Source organism: Aythya fuligula, chromosome 2 (genome assembly GCF_009819795.1).
Source record: "Aythya fuligula isolate bAytFul2 chromosome 2, bAytFul2.pri, whole genome shotgun sequence".
Lineage (NCBI taxonomy): Eukaryota > Metazoa > Chordata > Aves > Anseriformes > Anatidae > Aythya > Aythya fuligula.
This window is the reverse complement of record NC_045560.1, coordinates 7,418,484-7,432,534: the sequence shown is the minus strand read 5'-3', so window position 1 is coordinate 7,432,534 and position 14,051 is coordinate 7,418,484. Positions and strand designations below refer to the sequence as shown.

General features: G+C 41.7%; 1 protein-coding gene across 8 annotated transcripts in view; it reads left to right on the top strand.

Annotated features, from left to right (window-relative positions):
• KMT2C (lysine methyltransferase 2C) overlaps positions 1-14,051 on the top strand; it is a 193,244-nt gene that overhangs the window by 64,550 nt on the left and 114,643 nt on the right. For all 8 annotated transcript variants that reach the window (XM_032181531.1, XM_032181535.1, XM_032181539.1 and 5 more), the window contains 3 exons: positions 5,503-5,709; positions 8,877-9,016; positions 10,692-10,801. In XM_032181531.1, the coding sequence (XP_032037422.1) occupies positions 5,503-5,709; positions 8,877-9,016; positions 10,692-10,801 (457 nt within the window). The remainder of the gene's footprint in view (positions 1-5,502; positions 5,710-8,876; positions 9,017-10,691; positions 10,802-14,051) is intronic.

Sequence of the window (14,051 nt, the reverse complement as noted above, 5' to 3'; positions counted from 1 at the left end):
GGGTTTCTCTGGCTGTATCAATGTGAAGCCATCACATGTCCTGTAAGGAGATTTCTCCAAAATTTGCTTCGGCAGTTTTCCTTCAAGCTTCTTCATTATCCAAGGTCAGATATGGACAGGAGATTTAGAAATAAAAAGTTAATGTTCCATACTTCCCTAAATTTTCTAATAACTTCACCTCTGTGAGTATCTCACATATTAGAGCCCACACTGCTGCAGATCACTGGCATTGTTTGAAGTCAGAAATCTCTTTTTTTGGTTCAAGTGTAGCATGCAGGTCTTGATTTGAATTTAGGTAAGTGATACAATGGTGTATCTTCACTAAGGAGAAAAACAACTCACTCTTTAAGTAACACAACATAAAATGAAGATAAAGTTAGTGCATTATTGCAACTTGGCGTAGGTAAATAAGTAGTAGATCCCCTGCAGTGTTTAATTCAGCTTTTTAGCATATGTGAAAACAACCGATAGGGTTAGCTGAGAGACTCATTCTCAAGGCCAGTTCCCATCAGTCTGCTTTTATAATCTGTACAAACAGTGCTCTGAAGTTGTGTTTTGCTCCCAAGCATTCCATTTCATTCTGCCGAGCTTACTTGTAATTGCAAATAATACTTGCATAAAACCAGTTTAAAATTCTGGAACAACTTTGCCGACACCACGCAAGGTTTTATGCCTCTCCGTTTCACCTTTCAAAAACGCCAAAGTGTGTGAAAAAAGACATCCTGAAGGCATTTGTAGACACTTGGGGAAATTATTGCATAATTCATTTAGAAGCAAACCAACCCATCGCAAAACTCTAATGACGCCCTCTTCGCCTTCTTTTTATTTTTAGAGGAAAAACTGTAATTCAGTCATTATTGCAGTAAATGGCAGTAGTGTTCCCCTGCACCACAGAATTTAATGATAAGGCAGTGGTTATAGGTAGTGGATCTTACTGGCGTTGCCATGCTTTGTGTTTCCTCAGAGATAATTCAATGCCTTTTCCTGCTTAAGCAGCAGCGATGACCTCTGCTCTTAATGCCTAGGCTGTTGGGAAAGATGGATGCACAATAAATCTTTGCTCATTGGTGTGCCCTAGGAGGCTGGGAGGGGTTTGAGAAGAGGTAAGAGGAGGGCATCTGGGGTGTTGAATCCATCAGTCTTGCGTTTCTTGTGCTGTTGACAATTTCAGTTCATCTCTGTAGGATTTTTGGGTTCCACTGTGCATATTCCCCACAATAAGGGTGCCACTGCCGATCCCATTGAGGGTCACACTGGCTCACGGGGACCAACCTGGAGTAATTCCTGCCAGCAGCACAGCAGGACTTGAGCAGACACCAGCATAGATCTGAGACGGGGACCCCGTGTAGACAAGGCATGCTTAAGCCAGCCTGCACATCTGCTGGTTGGCCAGGAGCCTTGGCGGACACAGGACCCCGCTGCCATTTCCCATCTCAGAAGGACCCAGGAGGGGCTTCTGCTTTCTTTTGGGAGTGTAACTGTATTGGCACATGGTGCTCTTCGAGCGATGGTAAGCCTGGTGGTCAGCCTTTATTCTGTTAACCAAGTCTTTGAGACTCAATTTTACCTTAATTCCCTCACTGCATATTTGCAAGCGAGCCAGAAGATGTTTCTCCTTCTCTGGTTCTAATTTAACATTGTGCAACTGGTTGCCCAATATCGCATGTGTTGAAATGAAACACTTTGAACAGGAAAGTTGGTGTTTTAGGATGAGTCCTAATGACTATATGTCATCGCTTAAGTAGAGGAAATAGTGACTATTCTTCTCCCTTCCTCCAGGATTAAATGACTCCAGGGCATTTTGTTTTCTTCTGTTGGGATGCGGACCATGGAGGGTTGTAGCATCTTAGATTGTTGTCAGAGGGCTGAGTCACTTCTGCTCGTGGAAGAGACTTGTAGGAGATAATGGCTGTAGCGGGTTGCCGGGATTGACGTGTTTCTGTTTAGAAAGGGCATCTCTGGGACCTTCTGGGAACATCTGGACCTCCTGTAAAGGTTTGGTAGGAGCAGACATTAGCTTCAGACACTGATCTCATTGCCTCTTACTGCACATCCTAAATCCAGTTGTGTGTCTTGTTTTGTTCTGAACTTTTTTTTCTCCAAAGCACATGTTAAGATGTGCTTGCATACAAATATATGAAGTCCTTTGGGATGAGGTGAGTTGTCAGCACCTCCTGGCAACAAACCAGCTGTGGAATTTTAGATTTTGTATATATGAAGTAGCATTTGTTCTAGGAAAATTCAGGAATTGGGTTGAAATTAAAGTAATGATTTCAAATTTTCTCTTGGAGCACCATACGTATATCTTAAATGCAGTGAGCTTAGTCTTCCCCTTTTCCCTTAGTAGCTTCTAAAAAGATACGTGACACATCATCTCCTGCTTGTTATCCCATTTTGAATTAGCCTGTTCTGAAAATATGCTAATTACGATAACAGATCTAGGGTTTGATCTTAAGAGTTGCCAATATCTCAATTTCATTATCTTCACCGTGAGAGCTCTTCTTGCACCGCAGATTTAGCTCCTCTAATTGCATGTTGACATATGGAAAGTCGATTCGCAAGTACTTGCTGCTATCCTCAGATGATGCGAATAAAAAAACTCTACCTTCTGCCCGTGCAGACATAACTTAAAATATTTACTGAGCGCTTAAACCTAAAAGGCTTACGTGATGGAAGTGGCCACTCCGTACCTCCTGACAAACCAGCGATGTGGCGTGTTGGGGAGTGGAGGAATGCGGCTTTCCTGCCGAGCTTCTCCAGCGTCGGGGTGCTGGCTCGGCTTGTTTCCAGGCCTTCAGGGGCCAGATGCATTTGCAGCTTATCAGCATGCTCTCTTCGCCCTCCCATGCAAGTGTGACAACTCATTTTTTTTCCCCCTTTTGTAATCCCTCCCCTCTTGGCTGCGGTCTGGCAGTGCTCTGCTTCTCGTCTCTCTGACTCCTGCGTCTGCCTGTTTGCGAGCCTTCAGCGAAGGATTCCCCAGCTCTTCACCCGTGGTCCTCAGCTCTGCTGGAGCAGCAGCAGCAGCAGCACAAACCAGCTGATTCCTGACAGCATCACAGCTGTCCACACCACTCCGAGGAGTAGCTGTGAAGCTCCCAGCTCTTGCTATTTCGCTTCCCTCCTCCTGCACAAAGCTCCTGCTGGAAGTGGCGGTACAGGGGCTGAAGTCTCCAGAAGTAGCTGCTTTACCCCCGCCTGCCTTTTGAAAACAAAAAAAAAAGCTTTAAAAGTCGGTTTATTATTTTCATTACTCTTTCATATTTCCCTTTTATACATCGTAACATTAGCACAGGTTTCCTGCGACTTCACTTCGAGGAGCTTTGTTTCTTTGCTTGTAATTATCCTCAAGCCTTTCAGTGAGTAGCAATTGTCTGTCCTAACAGGATGTGTGAATAATTATTTATTCCACTGTGGATAATCTTGTGCTTGTAACCAGTGTAATTTATATGCCATTGTGCTGCCTGTTTAAATCTCTTAAGTCTCCTCACAAGTCTCTCTAGTCTCAGCTAGCCTAAATAGCTTTGCGTGCCCGCCTTACAAGCTCTGCCTGCGAGGTCAGATCAGGTTTCGCTGCCAGTCTGGTGGGTTACACGCGCTGACATAGGCAGCAGCACTGATTTGGTGCTGTGCCACATGGAAAGCTAGCTTGTGAGGCAGATGTGTCTCCCATTTAGCCGTAACTATGCATTATTCCCCCCAGTCTCATGCTGCGTTTATCCTCATTTTCTTCACATCACTTTTCCTTCGAGTATCTTTTCGTAAAGATTTCGGGAAAGCAGCAAGCATTTACCATCAGCTCAGGGGTTTGTGCTCAGGCAGGATCCGTGAGGGACGTGGGACCTCGGCCGGAAAAGTGGAGGTGAACATTTCCTATCGGTACTATGGCAGGATATTAATTTGAGTACCAGGAACCGCGCCTATTTTACCTGCCCACCAACCTGCATGACCCCAGCAGTGTGTCTGCCCTGGGGAAAGTGCAATCCTGCCTGTAAGTGAAAGGAAGCGGCCTCCTTTCGGGCTGAGTGCTCCTGACATGCTGCTCCCCACGTTAGGCTTTATCTGGTATTGCCAGCCCTGTAATAGCAGCACAGTTCAAAGGTGTTTGATGTACCTCGCTTTTAATTGCTTTCATCTTTCTTTTTCCTAGCATTGCTCTGTGGTGCAGGCAAAAGACCTGTCACAGAGTGTGCTAAATCAAATCTGAGGTGGCTTTGCTGGGTTTTTGGGGTCTTCTGTTCCAAGCTGGAACTTCTATTTTTTGTTTATCTTCTTCTGTCGCTGCTCAGACCTCACCTGGCAGAAAAGCACAGGTACTCCATATTTTCTTTCCAGTATTTACTGGGAAATGTATGCAGGAGTTTAGCCTTAAGATTTCCCCTTCTTCCCTCATTACCTCCCTCCACCCACCCACCCAACGCAGCCCAAAACCCAAACATGCCACCTTGCAGACGCACTTAAATCTATTTAAACGGGATCCAGTCAAAACGAGGCCTCCAGCCAAGAGCCTGATTCCCTCAGGCATCTTTCTGGGGTCTTAGGGGCGGGAATATGAAGAAAACAGAATTGCTCATTTAAGCATAAAAATGTGTTAAGTGGCCTTCCTTTAAACTAATGCAAACTGCATTAGTTGCAGAAGTTCACATTTTAAGTTTGTGGATATGTTTATTACAGAAATATTTTTCAGAAGCTTCCATATGATGTGCCACAAGGAGTGCTGTCAGAGCTGTCATTTCAGTGCTGTTGCGACGTTCTGCATGCTAAAACATAATTGCAAGTGGTACAGGGATGGCTTAACGGTCACAGCTCTGTAAATACAAATTTCCTCTAGCCAAACTTGGAGGCACTGTATTGTTTTGGTGTGTGAAAGGGGGTAGTTGGATCTGTGCACATCATATGCTGTGCTGTGTGGGACTGCAGTCCTTGCTGTGATTTTCCCAGGCTGTTTTTTCTCTGAATAAACCTTTTGGTGTATAGGATATGCACGCTGTGCTGTTATACATGGTGGCAGTGTGCTTATAGGAAGTGTATGTGGAGCACACAGGCACTGTGTACAGAAAGCTTTGCCTTTTCCATGATGGCAGAGCTGAGGTCTTCCAACGGGTGCAGGATGTGAATCAAGTTGTTCCTCGTATACTTTTCTTTTTTTTTACCCATTTTTCTTCTGCCTTTTAGCTACTGGGTGTCTGGGGATAGTGGTGGACCCATCTCGTGCTAAGAATTTTTGAACAAAAAGATGATCTTTTTATTAAGCACTTCGACATTTCCTGTTTATTTATTTGAATCATGCACTTCTGCAAATTCAAAGGTTCTTTAGCATAAGTGTAAGTAGGCTGGAAGTAGTTAGTCCTCCTGCATGTTGGGTTCTGGTATCTGACAGCACTTCTGAGCTATTGTTTCTTTTTTGTGAAGGGTTAAATCGGCATGGAAGTCGATCTGGGATGGAATATCTCTGCTGTTTCCCCCCTCCCTCAAAAGAAATAATTATCTTCCCTCCCGCAGCGAACAACTCTGCGCCTTTTGTTACTGTGGTGAACGAAGCTCATTAGGACAAGGAGACTTAAAACAATTCAGTCCAACTCCTGGGTATGTTATCCCATGGAAAAACCAGCCTTTAAACAAGAGCGAAGCCAGCGACAGCACCGATGGAGCTTGCGAGAAAACTCCAAGGCAAAACTCAGTGCCGCGCAAACAGAGAGGACAGAAGAAGTAAGTCAGTTTTATGGTTTTATGCTTTTCATTTCTGTGCAGCTCATGAAGCATGTCTAGAGGTACTTGTACTGTTGCATTTGTGAAAATTCGATGTGTTTCGTTACGTAGGTTTGTTTGTTTCTTTGGTTTTTGGTTTATTTTGAAAGAATGTAAGCGGTATAGGAAAACAGGTGGGAATTGTAGAATATCCTAAGTTGGAAGGGGCCCACGAAGATCATTGAGTTGAACTCCTGGTTCCACCCAGAAATGGTTGCCTCCTTTTCGCTTCTTAAAGATTAGTTTCTCTATTTAAGTGAGAATCCTGACAAGAATATGATAGAAAAGATTATTTACAAGTTATTGTAAAAGCACAGATCTTGTGAGTTCAAAGTATGGGGGCTGGGGATTGGACCCAATGATCTCTTGAGTTCCCTTCCAACCCTTACAATTCTGTGTAATTCTGTGAAATTAAATTGAAGACAGTATGCAAAAGGATAGAAGATAATGGATTTTTGAAGTGCTATTTATTTTGTACAATAGGGTAAATAGAAACCTTTCCATCTCTTGGAAGCGTTTTCCCCGTGTCCTCCAAAACCGGTTCATGCCACTGTGACAGGAGAGTCACACACACAGCGTGTTCAGTACCCTTTGAAAGTGGTGTTCATTGGCTTTCCTAAAACGGTGTTGTCAGTCGCTGAACTAGCAGTATCCCGTGTCCTGTCTGGTAGGTGCCACCTTTCAGTACCACAGAATCCCAGCCCGGTGAGGCTGGCAGCACCTCGGGGTCCCTCGGGCCCAGCCCCTGCCCCAGCAGGGCCACCCAGAGCAGGGTTCCAGGCCCATGGCCAGGCGGCTTTTGGAGCTCTCCAAGGAGGAGACCCCACAGCCTCTGGGCTGCCTGGGGATCAGGGGAACCTCCTGGGCTCCAGGCTGGGCCTATGGCCTCCTGTCCTGGCACTGGGCACCACTGAGAACAGCACTGAAATACCTCCAGGCATTTATAGACGTTCCCCTCAGAGGGGAAGCGCTCCAGGCCCTGAATTACTAAACTCACTAATTCTGAAAAATTGCAGGAACACACACACACAACTCCGCAGAAAGGTTTTATTAAAGATACGGTGACGACGCTTTGGCTGTGACTGATCAGACAAGCGGGTTGTTAGGCTCAGCCCCCAGCGGGGCCGCGCTGAAGGTCGGGAATTGGCTGTGGGTGTGGGGCCGCCGCCAGCCCCGAGGCCCCGCTGAGGGAAGCTGAGGGGAAGGGAAAGGAAAAGAAGGGAAAAGAAAGGAAGGGAAGGGAGCAGCAGCAGCCCCCTTGCTTTAAGATGGAGCCACAAACAGGGTCCCACAGCCGCTGGCAGGGTGGCTGTGGCTGTGTGGCACATGGCTCTTTGCCACCCAGCTTCACTCCTAGGGGTGCCAGATCTGCCAGGAGCGCTTTGGTGACGTATTTTCGGCTGGGTGTGCCCAACGAGACTTGTTAAGGTTCAGTGCTCGGGCCCGGCTCGCTGGCAGAGGTCGTTTTGTGCTTGGCGAGGCCGACAGCACGCTGCCGTACGGCTCTGTCAACATCATAAAAGTGGGTGGTGGAGGGTGCTGGTGGGGGAAAACAGCTTGTCTTCAGCCTCACAGAGCTACCCCGTCCCCTCACGCGGTTACTCGGTGTTTGATATTCACGTCAAATAGTGCCTTAAAAAAAAAAAAACACAAAACCACAAACAGGCTGGGGCGGAGCGTGTGTCACTTCAGGATAAAACTGCAGAGTAAATGAGGATGTTTGCTGACTGGATTGGATCCTGGGAGAAATGCCGTGTCAACCGGGGTTAAATTTTTTATTTTTTTTTCAATTTTGGTGTTTTGAGTGGTGGTTTAACGTTGGAACCAGCTCTGCTGAGCGTGGGGCCTGTTCAGGAGGGAGTTTTGTAGCCCAGAGCGGGTTAATTCGGTGCTCTGTGAGGGGCATCGCACTACTGATGGTGCTGGAGCTAACTGTCATGAGTCATTAGAATATCATTTAGTAATTAAAAACTTTTAAGCTCTCTCTGGCAGTGCAAGAGTGTTGTTACTCTTTTTTTTTTTTTTCCCACAAGTTTTTTTATTGTTTTTTTTTTCCCCGTATATTTCTGAATGTTGTTTTTGGAGTAGAGCACAGGTAGTATTTAGGAAGGCAGAGTTATCACCGGTTACAAGTCCGCTGTTTACTGTGGCTCTTGGCACCGGCTCATTGGTAGTGTCCTTTTTTAGTGGTTGTATGCAGGAGAGCACTCAGCAGAGAGGTATTTTTATGCCGTCTCAACTCTAGAAACTCAGAAGAAACGGCACATGTACAGCTTAGAGTTACTAATGGGGGAGAATAATGAAGTTCAAAGAACATCAATAGAAAAAAAAAAACACACCACCACCCTGTTTCCTGCTAACCACTGAAGCATTGAATGAGGTCAGATCTCTTGAGTAAGTAAGCTTAATGCAGATCCTCAGATGTCCAAGATAAATTTTTGCCTGCAGGAAATAAAGGAGGAGGAATCACCACTTCCTTCTGTTAGTTGACTGAGTGTTATTACCTGTTTTCTGTTAAGATTAGAATTGGGGGAACAAATTAATACAGTTAGAAATGAGATATACCCATGTCAGCACAAGATACTAACCTTTATATCACTGGATTTCTGAATCCCCCTGCATTTCTTCTGGCTGTCCCTACCCCTCCCTTCTTTTCTTACTTATCCTCTGCAACTGAGGTTGATGCTCCCCACCTTCACCACCCTCTTGCCTTCCTTCTACACCTGTTCTTCCCCAGAGTAACACAGAGTGCTTGCTGTTCCTTAATTCTCCATTCCTAATGTTGGGCAAGTTTTAACATTAAATAGAAGAGGATTAAAAAAACAAAGAAACAAACAAAATGTGTATCCTGAACAATAGGAGGAGAGCAAGCTGCAGAAAGGGGAATTTTATCAAGCTCTCTTTTGACTGTTGAATAGTAGCTTTAACTGAAAACTTCATTAACCCAAAAGGTGTTGGGTTAGAGCATGAGGAAGTCAGATTTTTAGTCATGTAGATTATATTTTAACTGTGTTTGGAAAAATTGGTTTTCCCTGAGTTTTTTATCATTTACAAGTATCTAGCTAACTGAACAAAGTGTGTGGTCACTTCTGAGTTTTGTGGTTTTTTTTTCCTGCTCCTTGATACAGATCTCGATCGAGTATAGCATCATGTACAAGTGTAAGCACCCAAACTGCTTCTGACGATCAGGTTGTCAAATTCTGGGATGAACTCAGTTTAGTTGGCTTACCAGATGACATTGATGTTCAAGCCTTATTTGAGCCAACAGGTAAGATACATTGCTCTTCTTCAGTGTTTTGCATACACCAGCAGCTGCAGTGACAATGAGTGAAGTTATTCAGCTGTTGATTTTCTGTGCTCTGGTGTTTGTAAATTTGATTATGCTTTCTTAACATTTCCATTTTCATAACATTTTACCAATGTTATGTGATGTTTCTGTAAAGTACTGGACAGAATCTTAGCAAAGATATTTGGAAGGACATTTCAATGGTTGGACTTCAGGATCTTGAAGATCTTTTCCAACCTAAATGATTCTGTGACTATATGAGGAAATAGTTTTAATCTGTTGCTGAACTGTTGTTCAGGTAGTTAACATCTTCAGTATCACAGTTGTATTTTGTGGAGAAAAGAGGAAAGAAATGAGATACAGCTTAATACAATTTCTAAAGTCCCAATCCTGTAGCCTCACCTAACTTCATGCTGATCATACAGATTATCTAAAATAATGGAAGGAAAGATTTAAAAGAGCAGGTATTCATAGAACAATAGAGGTAAAACACACTTGCGTGTTTTTCTGTTAGAAAACTGTCTGGGCTGTCATTTACTCTTTTGTTTTAATGTAGCTTCTCTTTTTATTCAATTACGAATTACTTTTTCAGAAAACATCTATGTCCACACGCTTTTGATGCCAGTAGTCCACTCACATATTTTGACTCAAAAAATGGAAATACATTTCTGTTTAAACCTGTGCAGTAATATAAATGTTATTCTTTCATGAGTGTGAAAATTGATTTCAAAGTCTAATTTAAAACAACAACTTCTGTCTTAAATAGTTATACTACAGTGTGTGGGGATGGGGATTTGATCAATATAAAGTATTTTGTCATTATTATTTGTAGTGGACTCTTCCCAGGCTATTGCAGAATTGTTGAGGGAGTTTTTTGTGGCTGAATGCTTAAGTTGGCCAACTGCAGTATCTAATTTCAGCAGCTAATGCACAGCATTGTTTCAAATCTAGGAAAAAGCTGTCACAGAATTCCTTTGGAAGTATTCATCGGTTACACTGTCTTTTCCCATGGCTGAATTAGAAACTTTTTTTTACGATATACCCATTGATTTCTGCAAACTCTGTTTTTAAGCAGATACTCATTTACCAATAACACGTTTGTATTTAAATCTGTATTACGCATCTATTGTATTGAGACAGTTTTCTTCTGTGGTTCTTCTGTTCATGCTATGTTTTTACCTTTTAAAAATTTTATGTAGAATTCTAAAGCGTCATTTGAGCATGTTCTACATAAACATACAGATCTACATGTGGTCATTGGGAAACATTTTAAGAGTACATATATAGACAAATGTTGTCTAGAGTTAAAACCAAGACCTTTTTGTCTGTCTTATGCACAAACATGTACATACCCTCTTATTAGGATTTTATGATCAGGCATCTGAAAGCTAGAAACAGATGTAGAGAATATGCTAAAATGAAGTGGAAGATGTTTTATATATCAAAAAATTGCAGTATATTTGGTATCTGATAGTAACTGCATTGTATTTGGTATATGATAATAAGGGCATTAAATGTTACAACAAGGAAAACAGGAGGAAGAAAGACTGCTCATTTTCTCTGACAAGTGTATTCTAGTAGAATGCAGTTCGATATTTAAAAGAAATGCTCGATAGAGTTGTAAAACTGAAGCTCTCCTTTCCTCACAATGCATTAGGTCATTGCTGGGCTCATCACCGCTGTGCGGAGTGGTCAATGGGAGTCTGCCAGACTGAAGAGCAGCTATCGGTGAACGTGGACAAAGCTGTTGTCTCAGGGAGCACAGAAGTGAGTAAAAAAAAATTAAATTAGAACGTTTGAACCAGTAGGGAAATAGACAGTGAGATGGGGTTGAAAAACAGGCAGTAAACTAGTGCAATACAAGGGATGACCAACAGTATCCATGTACAGATCTCTGAGTTTACATTCGTCATAAGGTTTTTTTGGACAAGTATTCATGATAAAATCTACTCTTGCAATATATCATAGAGGCTGACTTCAGGACCTGTATGGGATAGCTAGATTGTAAAAGGTACATGGCTGACCAAAATACAGACAAAAGAATAGTTGAATTCATGTTAGCAAATGCCCTGCTCGGTAGAGGAAATAGTTTTGGGTTTGCCAGTTTGTATTCTGAAGTTGTGTGACTCAAATACAGGAAAAAAAATCCACTATTACTTTTATACTAGTTGCAAAGAGGAGGTGGTGTAGGAAAGCTGGTGTTCAACACAAAGCCTAGGTTGTTGTTAGAAATACTGATAGAAGTACATATACAAATGTTGACTTTTAGTTTGGAATGGTCATGTATTTGGAAAAGTAAGTACCTTTGAAAAGGGCAGCCTTCTGGTGTCATTTTGTGGTATCACGTTGGAGTGAAGATGAGACAGATTTCCCATTGATTTACCACATGTAGGTATGCTTTTTGGTCCTACTTAGTCATGTCTAGTAGATTATTTTAATAATTTTAGTTTCTTATTAATTAATTCTTTATTAATCAGTTGTGCTGTGAGCAAGTCTGCATAATTTTGCCATTTTTTTCCAATGATCATGCTTAGGCGTATTTTTAATTGATTCTTAAAGTTTTTCATGCATTATATTAAAATAACAAATCAATGTGTATGATGCCAGTAAATGTTCTCCATTGTGTGGAGGAAAAAGCTGCTTTAAATCAGTCTTTCAATACAAGCTGTATAATACAGCTTTCCTTATGCCATCTGCTTTTACATACACTCATATTGAATAAATGCTTTACTTTGAATAATTTAATTGATTGCTGTGCTTCTGCTTTCAAAGTAAGAGACTATTCAGAATGAATGAACCTGACAGAATTAAGTTCTAAATGAGCTCGAAGACGTTAAAACATTCATATGTGTGTGTGCATGTATAAATAAAAAAAGAATGAAATGAGCATCCAAAATTTGACATTTCTATTTCCAAATCTCACTGCTGGAAAGTTTTAGTGCCTTTTTTTCTGGATGATTATGGTGGTAGATTGTTGCCATTTTGTGATCTGCTCATTCCCATCAGTAGTCAATTTCTTAATAATATTCTGTCTTATAACAGAATCCTTCTGATAGTGTTCAAGCTTGTCTTTTTTGCTCTATTGAGTTTCACCATATTTCGATTATTTCAGTTCCAGTTCTTTCTCTATGGTACCTTGCTTCTCCCCTGTATTGATGGTGTTTCAACCTCCTGTCATTAGCACATTTTCAGTTTTGAATAGATGTTTATAATGTAAATATTTAAGGATTTTTGAAGAATTCATTTCCCTGGTGAAATAGTTTCCATTTCAGGCTTGCCTTTTCACGGTCCGTTGTTTAATTTCTCTACTAATCTTCTCAAATCCTGCAAATAATTTTTTAGACACATCTATTGCACAGTGCAGCACGTAGAGATGAGAGATGAAATTTGCATCGATTGCCATTCTGCATATTTCCTATTCAGTCTTTGCTGAAATTGTTGAGAAACTTTCTGCTCTGCAATACAGCAGTTGGCCAACAAAGAGAGAAGCTGTTTTGATTATTCTGTTTTATCCTTCTTGGGAGATCCTCGGGGAGAGCACAGTAAGAGCTCAGCATTGATTGATTTTGGAGGAGTAGTTGGACCAAATGGGACATCTTTATCCCACGGTCACACCAGGAAAGTTTTGGCTTCTGGTTTTTCAAGAACTAAGCAGCAAACCCTTTTGTAGTTCTCTGTTTCTGACTGTGGAGCAGCAATGTGGGGGCTGATTGGAGTTGTGTGTAACTGGTTTGGAGCCGAAGTAATCCCTGTTTGCTTGTTGTGTCCAGGCTATATTGCTTGGTAATCATTTTTCACTGGCCTCAGTGCTTTCTAACCTGTCACTCAGCTAAAAAAGGCACAAAAAAGTGTAAGGTGTGCTGGAAATACTCTGCGGTAGTGGAAAAAGTAGTTGCTGAGAACAAATTTTCTTTGTGTGAGACATTTAAAAACGTTCTGAATGAGAGGTATAGCAGTCGACTTAATGTATGGTTTTGCATTTACAGCTGCTCACATTTTGCATTTGCTAAAATTCTGGGTTTCTTTCTAGTGTGATGTTGCTGCATTTTAAGAGTAAAGTTTCTATTTAAATGTTCTGAGCACTGTTGGCAATGCAGATGCAAGTATGTGCTCAGGGCTTACAGAAAAATGGTTTAAATAAGAACAAGCTGTATGTTAGCTCCTCTACTTGCCACCAAATTTGCTTTGCTTTTTTTTTTTTTGTTGCTGTTGTTGGTTGGGGCTTTGTGTCTTCTTGGAAGTCCCTCTGGCATTCTATGGGTTTATGATGTGGTTTGCAGCATTGGAATCTTTCTTCAGCTGGGAAAGTATGTTTTCTTTTCTTGATGCTCATATACAGATGAATTTTTGACATGCAACAACCATTTTCTTGATAGTAAAGTTCTTTGGTTTGGGTCTTTTAAGTTGCGGAGAGCATTTTGGAGCTTTACTTACCTTGAGGGTCTCTTAAACTTACAAGTTACAGTCATGTTTCTCATTAGTTAGGATGTCTATTGTTTGCAAATCTGTTCTAACTGGATATGACAATGTTTCTCATTACTCTGTTTACCAGTTGAGATGTCCATTGGGCTTCACTGAACTCGTGATTGCATTAATAAAGCTTGTGTGGACATATTTCATTGACCTAGTCCAAAGTATGTATGTTAATTCATTTTGGTTTCTTCTTGGCTTTGTTTTCTGAAGGTTTAAAGTACAGTACAGCGGAGATTTTGGTGTGTGTGCACGTCTCTCAAGATAGCCTGCTTAGCATTTCTTTCTTCTTCAGTTCTTTCTTTTGATTCACTCAATTTTCAGGCCTGGCAGTTTATTTACTCAGGCATCTGACCAATTTGTTACGTGCATTTGCATCTAGACGTATGTGGGCTCTTTGACTTTCTATCAAAGTCTTGGTTTTGCCTCTGTTTAATATTAATGAGTATTCATACATATATATATATGTGTGAGGTGTTTAAAATCTTATTCATCATGTTTTTTAACTGACAAATAAAAGCTGGAATGTACTGGTAGATTTCTGGTA